This window comes from Oncorhynchus kisutch, linkage group LG17 (assembly GCF_002021735.2).
Source record: "Oncorhynchus kisutch isolate 150728-3 linkage group LG17, Okis_V2, whole genome shotgun sequence".
NCBI lineage: Eukaryota > Metazoa > Chordata > Actinopteri > Salmoniformes > Salmonidae > Oncorhynchus > Oncorhynchus kisutch.
This window is the reverse complement of record NC_034190.2, coordinates 77,488,581-77,516,308: the sequence shown is the minus strand read 5'-3', so window position 1 is coordinate 77,516,308 and position 27,728 is coordinate 77,488,581. Positions and strand designations below refer to the sequence as shown.

The 27,728-nt window shown below is 43.3% G+C and overlaps 1 protein-coding gene and 1 pseudogene across 9 annotated transcripts in view; both read left to right on the top strand.

Annotated features, from left to right (window-relative positions):
• Positions 1 to 11,959, top strand: part of LOC109908341 (ATP-dependent 6-phosphofructokinase, muscle type-like) — a 28,939-nt pseudogene extending 16,980 nt beyond the window's left edge. Inside the window, exons 14-21 of the transcript XR_004203732.1 lie at positions 589 to 676; positions 935 to 1,087; positions 2,696 to 2,860; positions 6,458 to 6,519; positions 9,271 to 9,382; positions 10,369 to 10,468; positions 11,031 to 11,136; positions 11,474 to 11,959. The product of XR_004203732.1 is annotated as an ATP-dependent 6-phosphofructokinase, muscle type-like (transcript). The remainder of the gene's footprint in view (positions 1 to 588; positions 677 to 934; positions 1,088 to 2,695; positions 2,861 to 6,457; positions 6,520 to 9,270; positions 9,383 to 10,368; positions 10,469 to 11,030; positions 11,137 to 11,473) is intronic.
• A 227-nt stretch (positions 11,960 to 12,186) lies between these two features.
• LOC109908339 (integrin beta-7) lies at positions 12,187 to 27,643 on the top strand. 8 transcript variants are annotated; one of them, XM_020506979.2, is made up of 18 exons: positions 12,259 to 12,301; positions 12,411 to 12,463; positions 20,392 to 20,461; positions 20,558 to 20,637; positions 20,876 to 21,059; positions 21,830 to 22,000; positions 22,224 to 22,387; positions 22,569 to 22,649; positions 23,956 to 24,114; positions 24,189 to 24,284; positions 24,405 to 24,494; positions 24,590 to 24,730; positions 24,977 to 25,167; positions 25,544 to 25,782; positions 26,006 to 26,216; positions 26,505 to 26,689; positions 26,852 to 27,012; positions 27,200 to 27,641. In XM_020506979.2, the coding sequence occupies exons 1-18, from the start codon at positions 12,274 to 12,276 to the stop codon at positions 27,299 to 27,301; spliced, it is 2,406 nt and encodes an 801-aa protein (XP_020362568.1). In that variant the 5' UTR covers positions 12,259 to 12,273; the 3' UTR covers positions 27,302 to 27,641. The 8 variants fall into 8 exon arrangements, with proteins under 8 accessions (XP_020362569.1, XP_031650533.1, XP_020362566.1 ...); XM_020506980.2 differs by having other exon boundaries at positions 12,187 to 12,629; XM_031794673.1 differs by having other exon boundaries at positions 12,202 to 12,629; positions 26,855 to 27,012.
• Positions 27,644 to 27,728: the final 85 nt, after the last annotated feature.

The following is a 27,728-nucleotide window of genomic DNA, read 5'->3' as shown; positions in this document are numbered from 1 at the left end:
TAGGGCTATCTTCTGTATACCACCCCTACCTTGTCACAACACAACTGATTGACTCAAACGCATTAAGACTGAAAAGAAATCCACAAATTAACTTTTAAGAAGGCACAACTGTTAATTCAAATGCATTCCAGGTGACTACCTCATGAAGCTGGTTGAGAAAATGTTGTGCAAAGCTGTCATCAAGGCAAAGGGTGGCTATTTTAAGAATCTCAAATATAAAATATATTTTGATTTGTTTAACACTTTTTTTGGTTACTACATGATTCCATATGTGTTATTTCATAGTTTTGATGTCTTCACTATTATTCTATAATTCTATTATTCTACTATTAAATAAAACCATTGAATGAGTAGGTGTTCTAAAACTTTTTACTGGTAGTGTAAATTCCCCAAAATTCCCAAAAAGTGACGTTAGCTTCAAAGCCTCTCATTGGCCAATACATATTAGCAGCAATCCAGGGTTTATGTAAAAAATGTAAAAATATTTTTTGAGCAGAGATTCAAAAATATGAACCCTTCCCCTGCTTGTGAGTACTGTATATCACTGATGTTTCACACAACAACTGCTGTCTGCTTCTTTATTTGAAGAGTCCTGCCTTCCAAGTACATTGAGGAAATCAGCTTGACTATTGCTAAGTTCAATATCCACTCTCTGGTAATAATTGGAGGGTTTGAGGTAAGAGTCCTAAGACTACCCCATCACATGTATGTCTTCTTTGACATTAAATTGAATTTGATAAATGACTAAGGTGTCAATGTAATGTATAACCACAAAACCACAAAAGACAAGTAGGCCCGGTACCTCAGTAGTGTCTCCCACTGCTGCACTTCCCCTCCTTTCACCTCTCTCTCAAAATCAAATCAAATTGTATTTGTCACATGCTTTGTAAACATCAGGTCTAGACTCTCCCCTCTCCTCCTGTCCCCTCCCCAGGCGTTTATGGGTGGTCTGGAGCTGGTGACAGCCAGGGAGAAGTATGAGGAGCTGTGCATTCCCATGGTGGTCATCCCCGCCACCGTCTCCAACAACGTACCCGGCTCCGACTTCAGCATTGGAGCTGACACCGCCCTCAACACCATCACCTCGGTGAGTACCGTAAAACATCAACACCATCACCTAGGTCAGTACTGTAATACACCAACACCATCACCTAGGTCAGTACTGTAATACATCAACACCATCACCTAGGTCAGTACTGTAATACACCAACACCATCACCTAGGTCAGTACTGTAATACACCATCACCATCACCTAGGTCAGTACTGTAATACACCATCACCTAGGTCAGTACTGTAATACACCATCACCTAGGTCAGTACTGTAATACACCAACACCATCACCTAGGTCAGTACTGTAATACACCAACACCATCACCTAGGTCAGTACTGTAATACACCAACACCATCACCTAGGTCAATACTGTAATACATCAACACCATCACCTAGGTCAGTACTGTAATACATCAACACCATCACCTAGGTCAGTACTGTAATACACCATCACCCTCACCTAGGTCAGTACTGTAATACACCATCACCTAGGTCAGTACTGTAATACACCATCACCTAGGTCAGTACTGTAATACACCATCACCTAGGTCAGTACTGTAATACACCAACACCATCACCTAGGTCAGTACTGTAATACACCATCACCTAGGTCAGTACTGTAATACACCATCACCCTCACCTAGGTCAGTACTGTAATACACCATCACCTAGGTCAGTACTGTAATACACCATCACCTAGGTCAGTACTGTAATACACCATCACCTAGGTCAGTACTGTAATACACCATCACCATCACCTAGGTCAGTACTGTAATACACCAACACCATCACCTAGGTCAGTACTGTAATACACCAACACCATCACCTAGGTCAGTACTGTAATACACCAACACCATCACCTAGGTCAATACTGTAATACATCAACACCATCACCTAGGTCAGTACTGTAATACATCAACACCATCACCTAGGTCAGTACTGTAATACACCATCACCCTCACCTAGGTCAGTACTGTAATACACCATCACCTAGGTCAGTACTGTAATACACCAACACCATCACCTAGGTCAGTACTGTAATACACCAACACCATCACCTAGGTCAGTACTGTAATACACCATCACCTAGGTCAGTACTGTAATACACCATCACCCTCACCTAGGTCAGTACTGTAATACACCATCACCTAGGTCAGTACTGTAATACACCATCACCTAGGTCAGTACTGTAATACACCATCACCATCACCTAGGTCAGTACTGTAATACATCAACACCTAGGTCAGTACTGTAATACATCAACACCATCCCCATTACATCACCAACATCTGGTTTGTGTTCAGTAGGGGGAAAATGTTTTGAAACTGTGAGGTGCTGCTGTACCTGAGCTTGTCCCGTAAGAAAACAAATGTTCAATTCTCCATTGCAAAACATTTTCCTATGATGTGAGTCACACGTCACATCACCCAACTCAATGCCACAGTCCAAACCATAACTACCACATTCTGTAACACCTGTGAGACCTGCTTAAAATGTTTGTAACGTCTGTCTTCAACGAAGCAGTTTAATATATGTTTTCACTGTCATCAAATGAATCATCACTATGCCCCTATCCTCACTACGCTCACTTTTGCTTCTTCCCTCTCTCCCCCTCTCTTGATTCCTGATTCCCCTATAACAGACCTGTGACAGGATCAAGCAGTCAGCAGCAGGCACCAAGCGTCGTGTGTTCATCATTGAGACCATGGGAGGGTACTGTGGTTACCTGGCTACCATGGCAGGTCTGGCTGCAGGGGCGGATGCTGCTTACATCTATGAGGACAAGTTTGGAATCAGGGACCTCGAGGTGAGATGATGGATACACACACTCTCTCTCTCTCTCTCTCTCTCTCTCTCTCTCTCTCTCTCTCTCTCTCTCTCTCTCTCTCTCTCTCTCTCTCTCTCTCCCTCTCTCTCTCTCTCTCTCTCTCTCTCTCTCTCTCTCTCTCTTTCTCGCTCTCCCTCTCGTACATAAAGAACACTACAGTAGGTTAGCTTGTGAACATCTTTGGGCCAGTTTCCCGGACACAGATTAAGTTTAGTCCTGGACTATCCCACATAAAAAACTCCTATAGTGTACTATTCACTGTAGTGTTTCTGTGGACTTGACTGTAGTATTCAGTGCAGTATACTGTGGTATACTGTAGTATGTACAGTTAAATATATATATATTTTTTGCATATAATACTTTCGTATTTACTATAATATTCGACAGTATACTACAACATTTTATAGTAAGTACTACAAATGATCGAGGGATACTACAGTGTGTACACTACAGTGTATCAATATTTTTAAAATATTTTTTTAGGAGGTAGCTTTAATATTTCAGATTGATTGTGTATTTCATCAAAGTAATTGTCTGCATCATTTCCAATCCCCCATATGTATTTTTTTTGTAAATATACAGTACCAGTCAAAAGTTTAGACACATCTACTCATTCAAGGGATTTTCTATATGTGTACTATTTTCTACATTGTAGAATAATAGTGAAGACATCACAACTATGAAATAACACATATGGAATCATGTAGTAACCAAAAAAGTGTTAAACAAATCAAAATATATATTTTAGATTCTTCAAAGTAGCCACCCTTTGCCTTGATGACAGCTTTGAACACCTGTTTTTGCCATATATCTTTCAACTGTGCTGTGATACTTCACAAAGGTTTTGAACCTTTCTATTCTCATAGTTTCTACAGATTGTAAATTAAAGATACCATTTTTTGCTAAAGTATTATTATTATTTTATTGATTGATTGACTTTGACTTTTCAAACCATCCAGTTTTGCTGTCTGCAGAGTTAGCTCCTGGTAAATGTTGCAATTCTTCAGCCATTCCTGGACCTGTGACCAAAAACAAGCTACATATGGACAATACCAAAATAAATGATCTAATGACTCTGCCTCCTCGCAGCAGAATCTGCAGAGCTGGGAAGATTGTATCCCCCGTATATATATCATTCTATTGATTGCAAGAATTTTGTATAATAATTTAAATTGAACAATACTACGTTTTGAATCCGGCATCATTTTGCATATCAGTTCATAAATCATGTGCCATGGAATCAGTACATCTAAAATCTATTCCCAACTATTTTGCAATCTATATGGCACAGCTGCCAATTTTTTGGTCCTTAAATGAAACTGGTATATTTTTTTATTTATCACAATTTTCTTTAACCAATTTTGGTCTTTAAATGCGGAAGACACATTTCAATTGAAGGCATTTAGTTGTACAACTGACTAGGTATCCCACCATCCTTTTCCCTAATTGCATCTCGAAGTTCCTCTTCTGTAATTTTTCCTTCACATGAGTCTTGTCGTACAGCTTTTAATTTTACATTATTAATACAAAAAGATCCATACAATGAGCTTCGGTTAGTGGAGATGGAGGAGACTGAAACAAAAACAGATGCATATAGTACTTTACTTCCTCTTTCAAAATATTGTTTGGCGAATCATGGGTGACTGTAACAAGTTTCAGTCAATTATTTTTGGTAGCATTTCTATTATTATTATTGTGTCCCATACAATAATGGGATCTGCTGTACCCAGGCAGCACCTTAATTGGGGAGGATGGGCTCGTGATAATGGCTGGAGCGGAATCAGTGGAATGGTATCAAATTCATCAAACACATGGTTTCCATGTGGTTGATGTCATTCCATTTGTGCCGTTCTTGACATTATTATGAACTGTCCTCCCTTCAGCAGCCTCCACTGGTGTGTAGTATAGTACTCTGCAGTATACTACAGTTTACTATATAATTCTATAGTAAGTACTATAGTATACAATAGTATACTTTTACTATAGTAAAATGTAGTATTTTTTGGGGCGGCAGGTAGCCTAGTGGTTAGATTGTTGGACTAGTAACCGAAAGGTTGCAAGATCGAATTCCTGAGCTGACAAGGTAAAAATCTGTCGTTCTGCCCCTGAACAAGGCAGTTAACCCACTGTTCCTAGGCCGTCATTGAAAATAAAAATTTGTTCTTAACTGACTTGCCTAGTTAACTAAAGGTTATAAAAAATGTGAGCACTGTAAATCTTCATTGAACATGATTTCTAGTCCAGGACAAGGCTTAATCTGTGGCTGTTAAACCAACTTTTCCTATATATAATATATAATTATTGACGATACATCTATATAAAAGTAAACATGAGGTCTCCTCTATATAAGAGTATACATGATATAAATGTTTATAGGTTTCCTCTCAATCAAAATAAAATAAAATAATATTTGTCACATGCGCTGAATACAACCGTGAAATGCTTACTTACAAGCCCTTAACCAACAATACAGTTTTAAGAAAATAGAGTTAAGAAAAGATTTACTAAATAAACTAAAGTATTTTTTTATACAATAAATGAAAAGTAACACAATAAAATAACTATAATGAGGCTATATATAAGGGGTACCGGCACTGAGTCAATGTGTGGGGTACAGGTTAGTCAAGGTTATTTGTACATGTAGGTAGGAGTAAAGTGACTATGCATAGATAATAAACAGCGAGTAGCAGCAGTGTAAAAACAAAGGGGGGGGTGTCAATACAAATAGTCTGAGTAGCCATTTGATGAATTGTTCAGCAGTCTAATGGCTTGGGGGTAGAAGCTGTTAAGGAGCCTTTGAGACCTAGACTTGGCGCTCCGGTACCTCTTGCCGCGCGGTAGCAAAAAGGACAGTCTATGGCTTGGGTGACTGGAATCTTTGACAATTTTTTGGGGCCTTCCTCTGACACCGTTTAGTATATAGGTCCTAGATGACAGGAAGTTTGGCCCAAGTGATGTACTGGGCCGTACGCACTACCCTCTGTAGCGCCTTATGGTCGGATGCCGAGCAGTTGCCATACCAGGCAGTGATGCAACCGGTCAGGATGCTCTCAATGGTGCAGGTGTATAACTTTTTGAGCATCTGAGGACCCATGCCAAATCTTTTCAGTCTCCCAAAGGCAAAAGGTGCTGTCATTCGCTCTTCACAACTGTTTTGGACCATAATAGTTTGTTGGTGATGTGGACAACAAGGAACTTGAAACTCTCGACCCGCTCCACTACAGCCCTGAATATGTGAATGGGGGCGTTCGACCCTCCTTTTCCTGTTGTCCAGGATCATCTCCTTTGTCTTGCTCACGTTGAGGGAGAGGTTGTTGTGCTCCCACCACACTGCCAGGTCCTGACCTCCTCCCAATAGGCTGTCTTATCGTTGTCAGTGATCAGGCCTACAGTACCACCGTAGTGTCGTCAGCAAACTTAATGATGGTGTTGGAGTCGTTCTTGGCCATACAGTCATGGGCGAGCAGGGAGTACAGGAGGGGACTAAGTATACATTATATAAATGTTTATAGGATTCCTCTATATAAAAGCATACATGACATGAATGTGTCCTGACTGACTGGCTCCGGTTTACAGATGAACGTAGAGCATCTCGTGCAGAAGATGAAGACAGACGTGAAGAGAGGTTTGATTCTCAGGTGGGTTTCATTCAAGCATTCATTAATTTATTTATTCAGTAATTTATTCATTTATTTATTTATTCATTCATTCATTCATTCATCTAGATCTCAATCTGACATACTTGTTATTTTCCAAAACTCTCTCCCTCCCACCCTCATGTTACATTTTTGGCATTTAACAGATGCTCTTATCCAGAGTGATTTCCTCATTTTGTTTGTCAAACGGCAGCCAAGCATTGATCATCATGTCAGCAGAATATGATGTATTTATTGGAAAGGACCATCAAGCTCATTACGTGCACTTTCACCACCCTGTGAAGTTCATCACGGGGACTTTCACCACCCTGTGAAGTTCATCACAATTGATTTAATCTGTAGCCTAATAAACTATATGGTTTCCACTTTCACCACCCTGTGAAGTTCATCACGTGCACTTTCACCACCCTGTGAAGTTCATCACCGGGACTTTCACCACCCTGTGAAGTTCATCACAATTGATTTAATCTGTAGCCTAATAAACTGTATGGTTTCCACTTTCACCACCATGTGAAGTTCATCACAATTTATTTAATCTGTAGCCTAATAAACTGTATGCTTTCCCCAATCATAGTGGGAGGACCACACAATACAGTTGAAGTCAGAGGTTTACATACACCTTAGCCAAATACATTTAAGCTCAGTTTTTCACAATTCCTGACATTTAATCCTAATAAAAATTCCCTGTTTTAGGTCAGTTAGGATCACCCCTTTTTTTATGTGAAATGTCAGAATAATAGTAGAGAGAATGATTTATTTCAGGTTTTATTTCTTTTATCACATTCCCAGTGGGTCAGAAGTTTACATTCACTCATTTAGTATTTGGCAGCATTGCCTTTAAATTGTTTAACTTGGGTCAAACGTTTCGGGTAGCCTTCCATAAGCTTCCCACAATACGTTGGGTGAATTTTGGCCCATTCCTCCTGACAGAGCTGGTGTAACTGAGTCAGGTTTGTAGGCCTCCTTGCTCGCACACACTTTTTCAGTTCTGCCCACAAATTTTCCATTGGAATGAGGTCAGGGCTTTGTGATGGCCACTCCAATACCTTGACTTTTTTGTCCTTAAGCCATTTTGCCACAACTTTGGAAGTATGCTTGGGGTCATTGTCCATTTGGAAGACCCATTTGCGACCAAGCTTTAACTTCTTGACTAATGTTTTGAGATGTTGCTTCAATATATCCACATAATTTTCCTCCCTCATGATGCCATCTATTTTGTGAAGTGCACCAGTCCCTCCTGCAGCAAAGCACCCCCACAACATGATGCTGCCACGCCCGTGCTTCACGGTTGGGATGAAGTTCTTCGGCTTGCAAGCCTCCCCTTTTTCCTCCAAACGTAACGATGGTCATTATTGGTAAACAGTTCTATTTTTGTTTCATCAGACCAGAGGACATTTCTCCAAAAAGTACGATCTTTGTCCCCATGTGCAGTTGCAAACTGTAGTCTGGCTTTTTTATGGCAGTTTTGGAGCAGTGGCTTCTTCCTTGCTAGGCAGCATTTCAGGTTATGTCGATATAAGACTCGTTTTACTGTGGATATAGATACTTTTGTACCTGTTTCCTCTAGCATCTTCCCAAGGTCCTTTGCTGTTGTTCTGGGATTGATTTGCACTTGTCGCACCAAAGTACGTTCATCTCTAGGAGACAGAACGCATCACCTTCCTGAGCGGCATGATGGCTGCGTGGTCCCATGGTGTTTATACTTGCGTACTATTGTTTGTACAGATGAATGTGGTACCTTGAGACATTTGGAAATTGCTCCAAAGGATGAACCAGACTTGTGGAGGTCTACAATTTTTTTTCTGAGGTCTTGGCTGATTTCTTTGGATTTTTCCATGATGTCAAGCAGAGGTACTAAGTTTGAAGGTAGACCTTGAAATATATCCAGAGGTACACCTCCAATTGACTCAAATTATGTCAATTAGCCAATCAGAAGCTTCTAAAGCAATGACATAATTTTCTGGAATTTTCCAAGCTGTTTAAAGGCACAGTCAATTTAGTGCATGTAAACTTCTGACCCACTGGAATTGTGATACAGTGAATTATAAGTGAATTACTCTTTCTGTAAACAATTGTTGGAAAAATTCATTTTGTCATGCACAAAGTAGATGTCCTAACTGACTTGCCAAAACTATAGTTTATTAACAAGAAATTTGTGGAGTGGTTGAAAAACGAGTTTTAATGACTCCAACCTAAGTGTATGTAAACCTACGACTTTAACTGTATATCAGTGACCCCAAGTTTACGTCAGTATCATGGTTATTATATGAATATTTGCTCATAAAGGCGTTTCCACCCCTATTTCACACATAATACATTTTACCTACTCAAAACAATCCCACCATCTCTTTGCCCAAACGAGAAAACCCTCGAGCGTCAGCCCCGCCTCCATAGCCATCTTTCATCAAGGATTGTCATGTGTATCCTTAGCAGGAGTCCTTAGCTGGATAGTTTTAAACCCCTTTAATGCTTAGATGGAAACCCGGTTATAGTAAGCAAACAATTCCTCCATAAAGCAGCTATCAGCAAAGTCAGTGCTCGTGCTCTGTATCCTGTTTGTGGTCAGGAATGAGAACTGCAATGCCATGCCAATTCAACTGTAAATATACAAAATATTCATGTTTTGATCTCATCTGTACTCCTTTCGACTGTCTCAGGAATGAGAAATGCAATGCCATGCCAAGCCAATTCAACTGTAAATATACAGTGTATTCATGTTTTCCTCTGTCTCAGGAATGAGAAATGCAATGCCAACTACACTACAGACTTCATCTTCGCCCTCTATTCTGAGGAGGGCAAAGGTGTCTTCGACTGCCGCAAGAACATCCTGGGACACATGCAACAGGTCAGTTAACAGTCTGCTCACAAATGGCACCCTATTCCCTTTATAGTGCACTACCTTTGACCAGGGCTGTGTTCAAAGAAGTGATCTATGTAGGGAGTAAGTGCCATTTAGGATGTAACTACAGTTTCAATTCATTACAAGAGTGCTCCTAATTGGGGTTAATTCCATTTCAAGTAATTCAATTGAGAAAGTAATCTGAAATTCCAATTTTCCCTTATTATTTATAAAACTTAACCAGAACATGAAGTACATAAACTTTAGTTGAGTAATCCAACTTCATCTCTCCTCTCCTCTCCTCTCCTCTCCCCTGTCCTCTACTCTCCCCTCTCCCTCTCTCCCCCTCTAACTCTCCACTCCCCTGTACACCACTCTCCCCCTTGTCATCCACTCTCCCCTCTCCCCCTCTAAATCTCCCCTCTCCCCCTCTGACTCTCCCCTCCCCTGTCCTCTACTCTCCCCTCTCCCTCTCTCCCCCTCTAACTCTCCACTCCCCTGTACTCCACTCTCCCCCTCTAACTCTCCACTCCCCTGTACTCCACTCTCCCCCTTGTCATCCACTCTCCCCTCTCCCCCTCTAAATCTCCCCTCTCCCCTTCTGACTCTCCCCTCCCCTGTCCTCCACTCTCCCCTCTCCCCTCTAACTCTCCCCCTTGTCCTCCACTCTCCCCTCTCCCCCTATAACTCTCCCCTCCCCTGTACTCCACTCTCCCCTCTCCCCCTATAACTCTCCCCTCCCCTGTCCTCCACTCTCCCCCTTGTCATCCACTCTCCCCTCTCCCCCTCTAAATCTCCCCTCTCCCCTTCTGACTCTCCCCTCCCCTGTCCTCCACTCTCCCCTCTCCCCTCTAACTCTCCCCCTTGTCCTCCACTCTCCCCTCTCCCCCTATAACTCTCCCCTCCCCTGTACTCCACTCTCCCCCTATAACTCTCCCCTCCCCTGTCCCCCCCCCCCACACACACACCTTTGTCCTATTCCCTCTCGCCAGGGCGGAACCCCGACACCTTTCGACAGGAACTTTGGTACAAAGATGGGCTCCAAGGCTGTTCTGTGGCTCACAGAGAAACTCAAGGAGACGTACAGACATGGTAAGACAGGCTGTGGGGTGTCACCATTAAAAAATACTGAGATAAAGGAATGAGAGGCATATTGCTGCACCCAAATACACATCGTTTTGAATTCACTCTTTAAAAAAATGGTTCCAAAAGGGTTCTTCGGCTGTCCTCATAGTAGAACCCTTTTTGGTTCCAGGTTGAAATATTTGGGGTTCCATTAGAACCCTCTGTGAAAAGGGTTCTACCTGGAACCTAAAAGGATTATTCAAAGGGTTCTACAATGGGGACTGCCGAATAACTGTTTTAGGTTCTAGATAGAACCCTTTTTGGTTCCATGTAAAAAACCTTTTCACAGAAGGTTCTACATGGAACCTAAAATAGTTCTACCTGGAACTAAAAAGAGTTCTACCTGGAACCAAAAAGGGTTCTTCAAAGGGTTCTATTATGGGGACAGCCAAATAACTGTTTTAGGTTCTAGATAGAACCTTTTCTTCTAAGAGTCTAGTTTTTACCTGCTGATACCAGTTGTTAGTTTGTCTCATTGAGTATAATGCCATGTGACCCCATCTGTCACCCTGCCTTCTCTCTCCTCCAGGTCGTATCTTTGCTAACACCCCAGACTCTGCCTGTGTGCTGGGCATGAGGAAGAGAGCACTGACCTTCCAGCCGTTGGCTGAGCTTAATGAACAGACAGACTTCGAGTAAGATCCTTTCATTCTCAGAGATTTCTTCTTAGAAACCCAAGGCACTAAAACATGAGAGTGGCAGTTGCTGACTGTTGCTCACTCTCCTCAACATTAATTGAGTCATACTTTAACACCCTGTTCATACTGATCCACAGTTCAAGTGGATATTGTGAGTGCATATCCCTCAACTAATATCTGTTTCGAAAAGGAACATTCCCTCTTCTCTTTCTGACTACATTCCTGTTTTCACATTATGAATGTAGACATAATGGTATGTAATGAATTAAAGGTAAAAAAAAGTGGTGAAGTGTCCCTTTAACATCCCTCTACCCCCCTCTGCTGTCCTGTCCAGGCACCGCATCCCCAAGACATCGTGGTGGCTGAAGCTGAGGCCCATCATGAAGATCTTGGCTAAATACAATATCAGCCTGGACACATCTGAGCATGCCCACATGGAACATGTGATCAAGAAGAGGGTGTCGATGCCCGCACCACTGATGAAGGAGCACAAGGAGGAGGTAGAGGAGGAAGAAGAATAGGGGGAAGAGGAGGAGCAAGAAGAGGGGGAGGAGGAAGAGGAAGAAGAGTCAATTATTTTTATTAAATGTATGCGTGTTTTACATGTATGTTAGTTTTACATGTATGTTTCTGGATTAATTAATCATCTGAACCAGAGTTACATTATTTTGTGCCCGTTGTTTCCTTTCTGATCTCCTTGGTCTTCTCAACAATTCTTTCTCACATACTCTTTCTTCGCGTCTTAATCAGTTAACCTGGTGGGCTGCCCTGCTCTGGGAGCCAGTTTTGCCTTTCTTCAAGAATTAAACACTTGTTACTATTTTGACTCTTGTGATTTATTTTTCCATGGTTTACAGTATTTTAATGCTTTTCCTCTCCAATAAAACAAAAGTGCAATATAATGACATTAGAATCATAACATAATCTTAAAAAATAGGTTCAATGTTTTAAGGGGAGAATTGGCTGGTGGCCGCCTTGCAAAATAGAGAACTCACTCAGCATTCAGAAGCTAAACTTGATGATATGCAAAGGAGGGACGCACCCAAAGTTTCATGTGTTCTCACATCTCACCCAAACTTGTCAAAGAGGGACCTCTCCATCAGACAGACAACCTAACCTCAGGATTCCTTCTCCATGCCCTCCTACTTCTACTGTCACCTTGGTACTGTATCTTTACATTCATTACCGTTAGGATGTACTCTGTTGTCAGGACCTTGCCTCAATGTTCACTTCACCTGGGAAGTCCCTGATGTCCCCAGCCTGTCTTGCAGAAGGAGATTCCAGAACTGGGAGACAGAGAAGTGGATGTGTTGGTGCCATCCAGGTTTGTCAGTAATTTTTACGACTTAAAGTGCAACTCAAGTCCGAATCCAGCCGACTAAAAGTCACAAGGGCACTACTGTAACCCGACTCTTTATCATCGAACTCATGAAACCTCAAGAGCAAGTGACAGACCGGTCATACTAATGGGCCTGTTCAGAAGCTCTCAGGTATGAGATTGTAACATGTCTGTCAAACCTTTCAATTGTTCTTAGTTGAAGAAAACTTGGGCTCACTGGTCAAATCGTGTTGGTTAGGAGTAGGAAACTGGCTGCTTTGTAAATATATTGCTAACACTAAAGAGTGTCTTTGGGACTGTTTTCATATATTTTTGAAAATGGTATATTTTATGAAAAAGTACATTAAACAAACAACATGAATGTATCTCATGCTGAGTAGCATCTGAAACCCAATCTCTGTGAAGAGGAACTGAAACTAGAATAACAAGAGTGTAAAACTGTTGAAGACAGCACCTCTCTCTCTCTGTGTGTGTCTCTCTCTCTACCTCTCTCTCTGTCTCTGTCTCTCTCTGTCGGTCTCTCTCAATTCAATTCAAGGGGCTTTATTGACATGGGAAACGTGTTTACATTGCCAAAGCAAGTGAAATATATAAGAAATACAAAAGATCCAAAAGAATAAAGACATTTCAAATGTCATATTATGTATATATACAGTGTTGTAACTATGTGCAAATAGTTAATGTACAAAGGGGAAAATAAACATAAATATGGGTTGTATTTACAATAGTGTTTGTTCTTCACTGGTTGCCCTTTTCTTATGGCAACAGGTCACAAATCTTGCTGCTGTAATGGCACACGGTGGTATTTCACCCAGTAGATATGGGAGTTTATCAAATTTGGATTTGTTTTCGAATTCTTTGTGGCTCTGTGTAATCTGAGGGAAATACAGTGCAAAGTATCGGAAAGTATTCAGACTCCTTTCCATTTTCCCACATTTAAAAAATATATATTATATATTTTTTTCCCTCATAAACCTACACACAACACCCCGTCATGAGGAAGTGAAAACATGTTTTTAGACATGTTTGCAAATGTATAAAATATATATATATATATATATATATACCATATTTACATAAGGATTCAGACCAATTGGTATGAGACTCAACATTGAGCTCAGGTGCATCCTGTTTCCAATTATCATCCTTGAACTGTTTCTACAACTTGATCAGAGACCACCTGTGGTAAATTCAATTGATTGGACATGATTTGGAATATGGTCCCACAGTTGACAGTGCATGTCAGAGCAAAAACCAATCAATGAGGTTGAAGGAATTGTCCATAGAGCTCTGAGACAGGATTGTGTCGAGGCACAGATATGGGGAAGGGTACCAAAACATTTATGTAGCATTGAAGGTCCCCAAGAAGACAGGGGCCTTTTTGGAACTACCAAGACTCTTCCTGAGCAATCAGGGGAGAAAGTCCTTTGTCAGGGAAGTGACCAAGAACCCGATGGTCACTCTGACAGAGCTCCAGAGTTCCTCTGTGGAGATGGGAGAACCTTCCAGAAGGACAACCATCTCTGCAGCACTCCACCAATCAGGCCTTTATGGTAGAGTGGCCAGATGGAAGCCACTCCTCAGTAAAAAAAAAACATGACTGCCCGCTTGGAGTTTGACAAACAGCACCTAAAGGACTCTCAGACCATTTTTTTTGTTTATCTATTTATGTGTTGAAATTTAAAAATATATATTTTTTATCAAACGTGTTTTGTTTTATATATATATATATTTTTAATTATACATGTATTTTAAATTTATTTAATTTATTTGAGGTATTTTCTTAAAACTGCATCGTTGGTTAAGGGCTTGTAAGTAAGCATTTCACTGTTGTTTCCGGCACATGTGACAAATCAAATTTGATTTGAGATTCTCTGGTCTGATGAAAAAAAGATTGAACTCTTTGGCCTGAATGTCAAGCGTCATGTCAGGAGGAAACAAGGCACTATCCCTATGGTGAAACATGTTGGTGGCAGCATCATGCTGTGGGGATGTTTTTCAGCTGCAGGGACTGGGAGATAAGTCAGGACCGAGGGAAAGAGGAATGGAGAAAAGTACAGAGAGATCCTTGATGAAAACCTGCTCCAGAGCGCTCAGGACCTCAGACTGGGGCGACGGTTCACCTTCCAACAGGACAACGACCCTAAGCACACAGCCAAGACAACGCAGGAGTGGCCTTGGGACAAGTCTCTGAATTGTGACTTTAATAACTCTACCTACATGTACATATTACCTCAATTACCTCGACTAACCGGTGCCCCCACACATTGACTCTGAACCAGTACCCCCTGTATATAGCCTCCACATTGACTCTGTACCAGCCAGTACCCCCTGTATATAGCCTCCACATTGACTCTATACCGGTACCCCCTGTATATAGCCTCCACATTGACTCTGTACCGGTACCACCTGTATACAGCCTCCACATTGACTCTGTACCGGTACCCCCTGTATATAGCCTCCACATTGACTCTATACCGGTACCCCCTGTATATAGCCTCCACATTGACTCTGTACCGGTACCACCTGTATACAGCCTCCACATTGACTCTGTACCGGTACCCCCTGTATATAGCCTCCACATTGACTCTATACCGGTACCCCCTGTATATAGCCTCCACATTGACTCTGTACCGGTACCACCTGTATACAGCCTCCACATTGACTCTGTACCGGTACCCCCTGTATATAGCCTCCACATTGACTCTATACCGGTACCCCCTGTATATAGCCTCCACATTGACTCTGTACCGGTACCCCCTGTATATAGCCTCCACATTGACTCTGTACCAGTACCCCCTGTATATAGCCTCCACATTGACTCTATACCGGTACCCCCTGTATATAGCCTCCACATTGACTCTATACCGGTACCCCCTGTATAAAGCCTCCACATTGACTCTGTACCAGTACCACCTGTATATAGCCTCCACATTGACTCTATACCGGTACCACCTGTATATAGCCTCCACATTGACTCTATACCGGTACCCCCTGTATATAGCCTCCACATTGACTCTATACTGGTACCCCCTGTATAAAGCCTCCACATTGACTCTATACCGGTACCCCCTGTATATAGCCTCCACATTGACTCTATACCGGTACCCCCTGTATAAAGCCTCCACATTGACTCTATACCGGTACCCCCTGTATATAGCCTCCACATTGACTCTATACTGGTACCCCCTGTATATAGCCTCCACATTGACTCTATACCGGTACCCCCTGTATATAGCCTCCACATTGACTCTATACCGGTACCCCCTGTATAAAGCCTCCACATTGACTCTATACCGGTACCCCCTGTATATAGCCTCCACATTGACTCTATACCGGTACCCCCTGTATATAGCCTCCACATTGACTCTATACCGGTACCCCCTGTATATAGCCTCCACATTGACTCTATACCAGTACCCCCTGTATAAAGCCTCCACATTGACTCTATACCGGTACCCCCTGTATATAGCCTCCACATTGACTCTATACCGGTACCCCCTGTATAAAGCCTCCACATTGACTCTATACCGGTACCCCCTGTATAAAGCCTCCACATTGACTCTATACCAGTACCCCCTGTATATAGCCTCCACATTGACTCTATACCAGTACCCCCTGTATAAAGCCTCCACATTGACTCTATACCGGTACCCCCTGTATATAGCCTCCACATTGACTCTATACCAGTACCCCCTGTATAAAGCCTCCACATTGACTCTATACCGGTACCCCCTGTATATAGCCTCCACATTGACTCTATACCGGTACCCCCTGTATATAGCCTCCACATTGACTCTATACTGGTACCCCCTGTATATAGCCTCCACATTGACTCTATACTGGTACCCCCTGTATAAAGCCTCCACATTGACTCTATACCGGTACCCCCTGTATATAGCCTCCACATTGACTCTATACCGGTACCCCCTGTATAAAGCCTCCACATTGACTCTATACCGGTACCCCCTGTATATAGCCTCCACATTGACTCTATACTGGTACCCCCTGTATATAGCCTCCACATTGACTCTATACCGGTACCCCCTGTATATAGCCTCCACATTGACTCTATACCGGTACCCCCTGTATAAAGCCTCCACATTGACTCTATACCGGTACCCCCTGTATAAAGCCTCCACATTGACTCTATACCAGTACCCCCTGTATATAGCCTCCACATTGACTCTATACCAGTACCCCCTGTATAAAGCCTCCACATTGACTCTATACCGGTACCCCCTGTATATAGCCTCCACATTGACTCTATACCAGTACCCCCTGTATAAAGCCTCCACATTGACTCTATACCGGTACCCCCTGTATATAGCCTCCACATTGACTCTATACCGGTACCCCCTGTATATAGCCTCCACATTGACTCTATACCGGTACCCCCTGTATATAGCCTCCACATTGACTCTATACCGGTACCCCCTGTATATAGCCTCCACATTGACTCTATACCAGTACCCCCTGTATAAAGCCTCCACATTGACTCTATACCGGTACCCCCTGTATATAGCCTCCACATTGACTCTATACCGGTACCCCCTGTATAAAGCCTCCACATTGACTCTATACCAGTACCCCCTGTATAAAGCCTCCACATTGACTCTATACCGGTACCCCCTGTATATAGCCTCCACATTGACTCTATACCGGTACCCCCTGTATATAGCCTCCACATTGACTCTATACCGGTACCCCCTGTATAAAGCCTCCACATTGACTCTGTACCGGTACCCCCTGTATATAGCCTCCACATTGACTCTGTACCGGTACCCCCTGTATATAGCCTCCACATTGACTCAGTACCGGTACCCCCTGTATATAGCCTCCACATTGACTCTATACCGGTACCCCCTGTATATAGCCTCCACATTGACTCTGTACCGGTACCCCCTGTATATAGCCTCCACATTGACTCTATACCAGTACCCCCTGTATAAAGCCTCCACATTGACTCTATACCGGTACCCCCTGTATAAAGCCTCCACATTGACTCTATACCGGTACCCCCTGTATATAGCCTCCACATTGACTCTATACCGGTACCCCCTGTATAAAGCCTCCACATTGACTCTATACCGGTACCCCCTGTATAAAGCCTCCACATTGACTCTATACCGGTACCCCCTGTATAAAGCCTCCACATTGACTCTATACCGGTACCCCCTGTATAAAGCCTCCACATTGACTCTATACCGGTACCCCCTGTATATAGCCTCCACATTGACTCTATACCAGTACCCCCTGTATATAGCCTCCACATTGACTCTATACCGGTACCCCCTGTATATAGCCTCCACATTGACTCTATACCGGTACCCCCTGTATATAGCCTCCACATTGACTCTATACCAGTACCCCCTGTATATAGCCTCCACATTGACTCTATACCGGTACCCCCTGTATATAGCCTCCACATTGACTCTATACCAGTACCCCCTGTATATAGCCTCCACATTGACTCTGTACCGGTACCCCCTGTATATAGCCTCCACATTGACTCTATACCGGTACCCCTGTATATAGCCTCCACATTGACTCTATACCGGTACCCCCTGTATATAGCCTCCACATTGACTCTGTACCGGTACCCCCTGTATAAAGCCTCCACATTGACTCTATACCGGTACCCCCTGTATATAGCCTCCACATTGACTCTATACCGGTACCCCTGTATAAAGCCTCCACATTGACTCTATACCGGTACCCCCTGTATATAGCCTCCACATTGACTCTGTACCGGTACCCCCTGTATATAGCCTCCACATTGACTCTGTACCGGTACCCCCTGTATATAGCCTCCACATTGACTCTATACCAGTACCCCCTGTATAAAGCCTCCACATTGACTCTATACCGGTACCCCCTGTATAAAGCCTCCACATTGACTCTATACCGGTACCCCCTGTATATAGCCTCCACATTGACTCTATACCGGTACCCCCTGTATAAAGCCTCCACATTGACTCTATACCGGTACCCCCTGTATAAAGCCTCCACATTGACTCTATACCGGTACCCCCTGTATAAAGCCTCCACATTGACTCTATACCGGTACCCCCTGTATAAAGCCTCCACATTGACTCTATACCGGTACCCCCTGTATATAGCCTCCACATTGACTCTATACCAGTACCCCCTGTATATAGCCTCCACATTGACTCTATACCGGTACCCCCTGTATATAGCCTCCACATTGACTCTATACCGGTACCCCCTGTATATAGCCTCCACATTGACTCTATACCAGTACCCCCTGTATATAGCCTCCACATTGACTCTATACCGGTACCCCCTGTATATAGCCTCCACATTGACTCTATACCAGTACCCCCTGTATATAGCCTCCACATTGACTCTGTACCGGTACCCCCTGTATATAGCCTCCACATTGACTCTATACCGGTACCCCTGTATATAGCCTCCACATTGACTCTATACCGGTACCCCCTGTATATAGCCTCCACATTGACTCTGTACCGGTACCCCCTGTATAAAGCCTCCACATTGACTCTATACCGGTACCCCCTGTATATAGCCTCCACATTGACTCTATACCGGTACCCCCTGTATAAAGCCTCCACATTGACTCTATACCGGTACCCCCTGTATATAGCCTCCACATTGACTCTATACCGGTACCCCCTGTATAAAGCCTCCACATTGACTCTATACCGGTACCCCCTGTATAAAGCCTCCACATTGACTCTATACCGGTACCCCCTGTATAAAGCCTCCACATTGACTCTATACCGGTACCCCCTGTATAAAGCCTTGCTATTGTTATTTTACTGCTGCTCTTTCATTATTTTGTTTATTTTTTTGGGGGGGGGGGTAGCCTTGTAGCCTCATACCCAAGAAGACTTGAGGCTGTAATCACTGCCAAAGGTGCTTCAACAACGTACTGAGGGTCTGAATACTGATGGAAATGTGATTATTTGAGTTGTTTTTTTATTATATACATTTGCAAAAATGTCTAACCCTGTTTTTGCTTTGTCATTATGGGGTATTGTGTGTAGATTGATGACGGGGGGACAATTTAATCCTTCATTTTGGGTCAATCACAGGGTCAGGTATTCTGCTACAGTGTACTCTCTGTTTAGGGCCAAGTAGCAATCTAGTTTGCTCAGTTTTTTTGTTAATGTTTCAAGTAATTATCTTTTTGTTTTCTCATGATTTGGTTGGGTCTAATTGTGTTGGTCTGGGGCTCTGTTTGTGTTTGTGAACAGAGCCCCAGGGCCAGCTTGCTTAGGGAACTCTTCTCCAGGTTTGTCTCTCTGTAGATGATGGCTTTGTCATGGAATGTTTTGGAATCACTTCCTATTAGGTGGTTGTAGAATTTAACGGCTCTTTTCTGGATTTTGATAAATAGCGGGTATCAGACTAATTCTGCTCTGCATGCATTATTTGGTGTTTTTCATTGGACACGGGGGATATTTGTTCAGAATTCTGCATGCAGAGTCTCAATTTGGTGCTTGTCCCATTTTGTGAATTCTTGGTTGGTGAGCGGACCCCAGACCTCACAACCATAAATGGCAATGGGTTCTATAACAGATTCAAGTCTTTTTTTGCCAGATCCTAATTGGGATGTCAAATGTTATGTTCCTTTTGATGGCGTAGAATGCCCTTCTTGCCTTGTCTGTCAGATCGTTCACAGCTTTGTGGAAGTTAAATGTGGTGTTGATGTTTAGCCGAGGTATGTACTGTATCGCTTTTTGTGTGCTCTAGGGCAACAGTGTCTAGATGGGATTTGTATTTGTGGTCCTGGCTTTAATATTTTTTACATTGCCAAAGCAAGTGAAATATATGATAAACAATAAAATGTCTCTTTCTCTCTCTCTCTCTCTCTCTCTCTCTCTCTCTCTCTCTCTCTCTCTCTCCCTCTCTCTGTGTGTGGGCAGACAATGAGAAAGGTGTGGCTGGCTGTGGTGGTTCTTCTGATACACTTCACTGAGCTGAGAGGATCTATGGGTAAGTGGCGATGCACATAGCAAATGGAGAACCCATCCTCTGAAAGGGTGTGTTTTTCACAGACAGACTACATGCCTCTGTGTCCATGCTCTCTAGGCCTGGATAGAAGATGCCTGTCTAAGCCCACCTGCACTGAGTGTCTGAGAAGCCTTGGCTGTGCCTGGTGTAAACAGAAGGTTTCTCAATCTGTTATTATTTTTTTTTACATTTGTTGAGAACATTCTACCAGGCTTTGAATTATTTTGGTGTGGGTTACACTCAAAACAAACCTCCATAGCAATAACATAGTATGTACATACAGTATGTATCAACAATATTCATATTAGTCCACAGATCCTTTACACGCCTCTCTATTCAAGCAGAAACTTTCAAGCCATCTGTCAAAGTTGTGTTCTGTTGACCTCTGACCTGCAGGATTTCCTGGCGCAAGGGGAGCCAGACGAGCGTCGCTGTGACAGGGAGGAGGCACTGAGAAAGAGACACTGCTCTGACGGACAGGTCCTGAACCCCCAGCCTGCAATACGGAGCAGGGCAGAGGAGCCAATGGGGAGCGGGGTCCAGCTAGAGCCACAGAACCTCCACCTTAAGCTAAGAGTCGGTGAGGCCTTAGGACTTACACGTATGGATGCACGGAAGCCGGGAAGGCACACTCTTAGAGTCGGTACACTCTTAGAAAAAAGGATTCCAAAATGGTTCTGCGGCTTTCCCCATAGGAGAACCCTTTTTGGTTACAGGTAGAACTATTTTAGGTTCCATGTAGAACCCTCCATGGAAAGGTTTATACAAGGAACCCAAATAGGTTCTACCTGGAACCATAAGGGTTTCTTCAAAGGGTTCTGCTATGGGGACAGCTGAAGAACTCTTTTTGGTTCTAGATAGCAATTTATTTTTCCTAAGAGTGTAGGGACTGAGGACTCACACACACACACACACACACACACACACACACACACACACACACACACACACACACACACACACACACACACACACACACACACACACACACACACACACACACACACCTGAGTCAGTGAAGACTGTAGACAGCGGACAAAACAGGTTGAAATGAGGTCATTAGAAGAAGAGAACAACCAGTTCTGGTGAGGATTTAAACTTCTACACATTAACCCCACTGATTGGTCCACTGATTATTATAGGGAAATCAGAGGACATTTTACTTTGCAAGTATAACTGATCTTAGGCTAATATTACTAGCTCATACAATATGATATTGATTGTTGATAGCCCAAGGCCTAAGTAAGTATAAAATATGTTATGTTTGATCAATGCTCCTTTGATCAATCACATGCACATTTGATGGTTGATCACTTTTCCTCTTATCACCCTCTTCTGTTTAAATCCCAGGCATGCCCCAGTCATTTGAGGTGAGGTTCAGGCGTGCAGAGGTTTATCCCATAGACCTGTACTACCTGATGGACCTGTCTTTCTCCATGAAAGATGACCTGAAGAACATTAGGAACCTGGGACGGGAGGTGGCCACTGCCATGAAGAACATCACCAGTGCTGTCAGGATAGGTGAGTGTCACTGTCCAGCCATTATGGGGCTTTGGAAGGTGTTGCTCTCAAACTTCTTGTGTCTGTGCATCTCAGCTCCATCACTTCACGTCAACCGGTAAGATTATATGACCCTTGAACAGAGCATACAATTCACCCATCAGCCCAACTCAACCAATTCATGCAGAGGAAAGTTTGCCCACTTCAAAACTCTAGCCTCATAGTGTTTCTCTATCCCCCTCAGGCTTTGGTTCCTTTGTGGATAAGGTGGTGGAACCCTACGTCAGTACAGTGGAGGCCAAACTGGCCAACCCATGCAACGAGGGGTACAAGAGCCCCTGCCAGCCTGCCTTCAGCTTCAAACATGTACTGAAGCTCACTGAGGACGTTGAAGAGTTTGAGAGAAAGGTGAGCCAGCAGAGTTACTTACGACTTTGAATTCCTTGTAGAACATCACTTCCAACTCCAGGCTTCTTCTTCTTCTTTTTGTCTTATTCTCCTTCTTCTTCTTCTGTCCTGCGCCATTGGTTCAAGTTATGTCAGTCCTGTCAGTCCTGTATTAATTTCCTCTTCTGTGTCACGCCTTTAGGTGAGCAAGCAGAGCATCTCCAGTAACCTAGACAACCCAGAGTCAGGCTTTGACGCCATCATGCAGGTGGCTGTCTGTCAGGTAAGAACGAATGGCTGACTGGTGTTTCAATAGAACTCAGAACTGTATTTTGAAAATAGAGTTAGAGAGAAAACTGTGGAAAAGAACAGCAAATAATCTTAATTGAGACTTTATGCACTGGCCTGGCCTAAGTATGTCTAATCACATAGAACAGCATACTGTACATAAAGTCAAATAAAATAAAATAAGATTTTATTTGTCACATGCACCGAATACAACAGGTGTAGAACTCAACAGGTAATTTATTTTTATTTTTAAGTAAGAGATAAGAAAAACAAGTAATTAAAGAGCAGCAGTAAATAACAATAGCGGGGCTATATACAGGGGGTACCGTTACAGAGTCAATGTGCGGGGGCACCGGTTAGTCGAGGTAATTGTGGTAATTATGTACATGCATAGGGTTATTAAAGTGGCTATGCATAGATAATAACAGACAGTAGCAGCGGCGTATGGGGGGGGGGGGGTGCAAATAGTCTGGGTAGCCATTTGATTAGCTGTTCAGGAGTCTTATGGCTTGGGGGTAGACGCTGTTTAGAAGCCTCTTGGACCAAGTCTTGGCGCTCCGGTACCGCGCGGTAGCAAAGAGAACAATCTGACTAGGGTGGCTGGAGTCTTTCACAATTTTTAGGGCCTTCCTCTGACACCAGCTGGTATAGAGGTCCTGGATGGCAGGAAGCTTGGCCCCGGTGATGTACTGGGCCGTACGCACTACCCTCTGTAGTGCCTTGCGGTCAGAGGCCGAGCAGTTACCATACCAGGCAGTGAGGCAACCCGTCAGGATTGTCTCGATGGTGCAGCTCTTCACGACTGTCTTGGTGTGCTTGGACCATTTTAGTTTGTTGGTGATGTGGATGCCAAGGAACTTGAAGCTCTCAACCTACTCCACAACAGACCTGTCGATGAGAATGGGGGTGTGCTCGGTCCTCCTTTTCCTGTAGTCCACGATCATCTCCTTAGTCTTGATCACGTTGAGGGAGAGGTTGTTGTTTTCCTTGCACCACACGGTCCCTACCACACGGTCCTCCCTATAAGCTGTCTCATCATTGTCGGTGATCAGGCCTACCACTGTTGTGTCATCAGCAAACTTAATGATGGTGTTGGAGTTGTGCCTGGCCGTGCAGTCATGAGTGAACAGGGAGTACAGGAGGGGACTGAGCACACACGCCTGAGGTGCCCCCTTGTTGAGGATCAGTGTGGCGGCCCGTCAATCCTAGTCAGCACAATGTCTAAGTCATTGTTTCTATATACTGTAATATTGTATGTACTGTATATGTAGTTTAAAGCCCTCCACCCAACCTGTCTGTAGGATGACATTGGCTGGGGTAATGCAACTCGTATCCTGGTCTACACCTCAGACGATACCTTCCACCTGGCAGGTGATGGGAAGCTTGCTGGGATCTACCAACCTAACGACGGGAAATGCCACCTGAATAGCAATGGGCTCTATAATAAGGACACCGTTTATGTGAGTGAACCCTATGTCCGTCCCTAGGAAGCTATCTCTTCTCACAAACCAACCTCCACACAAATGTATTTTAGGACTATCCCTCAGTTGGACACCTATCTCAGGTCATATCAGCCAATAACATCAGGCTGATCTTTGCAGTGACAGACCAGCATATTCAAAACTATGAGGTAAGGAATTCAGTTACTGAAGACTTGAGTTTTCTCCCTTAGCCAATGTCTAAAACTTTTGGTTACTGTGTGTCCTAATGAACATGACCCTCAAACTCCTTTTCTGAACCCCCATCCCAGGCACTCAGTGAGATGATCCCCCAGTCGGTGGTGGGCCTCCTGGAGGATGACTCCAGCAACGTTGTTCAGCTCATCTCTGAGGCCTGCAACGTGAGTCTATGTATACCTACTGCACAAACCCAACTATGGCATTTCAGTTGTACTGAAAGGTTCATGATGACCTCTTCCACTGATGTCCTCCTCAGAACCTATCGTCCTCCATCCTCCTGGAGCACCGTGACGTCCCACCAGGCCTGGGGGTCTCCTACAGCTCCCACTGTGGTGATGACAGGCTAGCTCAGGGGCAGGACAGAGGGGAGTGCAGAGATGTCAGAACCAATCAACAGGTAAAGCAACTGGCAGGTTAAATACTGTGGCAGTAGCAACGTCCTCTAATAATGTATTGTATACTGTAATGTATACTCAAAAAGCACCGTCAATACACTGACTCAGAAAAGCCAAGGTTAAATTCTAGATTTGCACTTAGTCATCCACTACAGTTAACAAAAATGTGGTACAGCATGTGGAGACCCAGGGGACCAGACAAATAAAAAACTGCTTTTATGAACCCTATTGATCCTTCTACTGTATAGGTCAATTTCACAGTTACTGTGACCAGCTCGAGCTGTCTGTCCAAGACAGAGTCTTTCATCATCAAAGTGCAGGGTATCAATGAAGAGCTGAGGGTTACCGTGGAGACGCTGTGTGACTGTGACTGTCAGGACTCCGAGGAACAGTCATCCCAGTGTCATGGCAATGGAACATTCCACTGTGGTATCTGTAGGTAGGTAGTGGCACCCAACTTACAGCCGTGTTGATTTTCACTATCTTCAGCATTAAGTTGTGTATTGAAGAGGGACATTTCATCATCTTGCTGCTGTATGTTGGTTGAAATTGATATGGTGCCGACATCAGTGCTTTGTTGAAACCAATAACCTTGATCTTTGGGTCTAGGCCGGGTTGCTGCAAAGGTCTTTGCGACAATTGTTGATGTTAAAATGGCTTTGAGAGTACATTTGACTTATAGAATCACTGTGTGAAGGCCAAAAGCTGAAATGCGTTGGCTCTATTTTTAACTGAAAATTTGCCTTTTTATTTAATTCCATTGTCCTCCAAGAGTTGCTGAATCTCCTCTCTACTTGACCATGGTTGTTTTACAGCTGTGATTCAGGACACACAGGCCAGCGTTGTGAGTGTGAAACACAGCCGGACAAAGACACCAGTCTGGCCTTAGAAACCCTGTGTTCACCTGCACAGACAAACAGCACAGGCACACCACTGTGCAGCGGCCATGGGAGCTGTGTGTGTGGCCAATGTATCTGCTGGGACCAACACAGGGGCCAACACTGCCAGTGTGACGACATTAGCTGTAACCGTCACAACAACATGATCTGTGGCGGTAAGGGGAAGTTAGGTTTAGAATGGGGGTGTTTAAAATGTCCTTTAGAATGTGTTTATCACCTGGTTTCACTGCTTTTTCTTCTCAACCACTTTAGTTTAATATGCTGAAAATTATTATCCTATCTGGCTCAAAAGAGCTGGAGAGGGTTTTTAGTACAGTCTGTATTGAGATGATTAACACCCCTGTATGTGTTCTGTCCGTGTATATGTCTGTTCTGCAGGTAATGGGAGGTGTGACTGTGGTAACTGTGAGTGTTTCCACAACTACACAGGCCCTGCATGTGAATGCTCTACCCTCACAGATCAGTGCCAGACCAGTAACGATGGAATCTGCTCTCACCGAGGACAGTGTGAATGTAATGAATGCCATTGTCACCCTGGTTTCTTTGGCAGCCACTGCACCAAGCCCCTGGCACCATGTGACACATACCGGTGAGATAAACCTGATGTACTATATATGCCACATAGCAGATGCTTTTATCCAAAGCAACTTGTATGTAATCCCAGAGGGAATTGACCCCACAACCATGGCACTCTTACCAATAGAGCTATATAGGACATTTTATCTTCCAAATATTAGTCCATGATCATTTCAACAGGTGCAACGTATTACTTTAGCTACAGTTTTGTTTCCACACTATTACTATTAGTTGGTTGCTATATACTGTATATTTGAGTACGAAGGACCAAATAAAACATTTTCCTTGGTGCGTGTTTTAGGGCCTGTGTTGCTTGCATGTTACATGAGTCAGCCATAAACATGTGTCACCTTCCCTGTGGCTCAGCCAAGCCTATCCGCATCAATGGGACTCAATCATTCACCTGTCAGGATGATACTGTACGTTTTAATGTGGAACTCATCATAAATACTGGTGACATCTTTGTCTACTACACAGATACTCCAAGTAAGTTTTATATTGTCAAACTGTAAATTATAGAATAACTTTATTTTCCCCATAGAGAACTTCCGTATATTATCCGAAGCCAATCCTAAGCAACACCCCTTGGTAATAAATCGTGTCTTTTTTTGTCTCTTGTCGTGTGGTGTCTTCCTAAATTCCTGAAAGGAGGGATTGACCCATGGATTATCAACATGGGGAAGGCAGTGGTAGGAATCGTTTTACTGGGTGTCATCATGATAATAATTTACCGGCTGATGTTAGAAGTGTCCTACCAGCGGGAGTGTAGAAGGTTCCTGAAGGATAAGGAAAATACCTGCTGGGAAGATGTGAGTATAAGAAAAGAGAGAAAGGGACAATTATAATATGCACCATCCAAAAACACAGTCAAAAGTAGAAAAAGGCAGCACGAGTGTGATTCAAAGTTTGAGGCATTTGTTGACCCTTTGAAGGACAAAAACTATGTTGATGGGTTGCTAGGTGTTTTTTCCTACATTTTTTATTTATTTATTACAGACTCAAAATCCACTGTTCCAAGAGGCCAAGACAACATTCACCCACCCCATGCATGTGTTGGAGCCAGATGCAGATTGTGCTACATCAACCTTTGGAAAATAAAACAAATGTGATGTGGTCTATTATGGCTCAGCTGAATTGTTGTAGGAGATATGATACTTGGTGGGATTTTTATGTGACTGAAGATTTTTTGTTGTTGTTAAATGTACATGTGAAAGAACCCAAGGAACGTGGTGTTCTACTTTGTGTATGAATAGTAGCTTTCATAATCCTGCCAAAATGTAGAAAATCACATCACACTATATCCAGTGATCCTCTGATATGAAATAACTGGTTTAGAAACGTTATAGCTACTCCCCCCAAAATGTGTTGACATTCTTTGATAAAACGTACAAAATGTATTGTAGCCTACAATAAAAGTACAGTATTTCAAGAAAGAAAAGACGCTACTTTTGTTTGTTTATCCGTTTGTCAACCGGAAACAGAAAATACGAACGTTCCTAAGGTCATTTGCAGCTCGCAGTGTGAG

Excerpts from the sequence above, each read along its gene's own strand:
- LOC109908339 (XM_020506977.2), top strand. The coding sequence starts at position 12,362 with ATGTTCACTTCACCTGGGAAGTCCCTGATGTCCCCAGCCTGTCTTGCA. Across the intron at positions 22,388-22,568 it reads TTGAAGAGTTTGAGAGAAAG|GTGAGCAAGCAGAGCATCTC; the intron begins GTGAGCCAGCAG and ends TCACGCCTTTAG. Across the intron at positions 24,495-24,589 it reads TCATCTCTGAGGCCTGCAAC|AACCTATCGTCCTCCATCCT; the intron begins GTGAGTCTATGT and ends TGTCCTCCTCAG.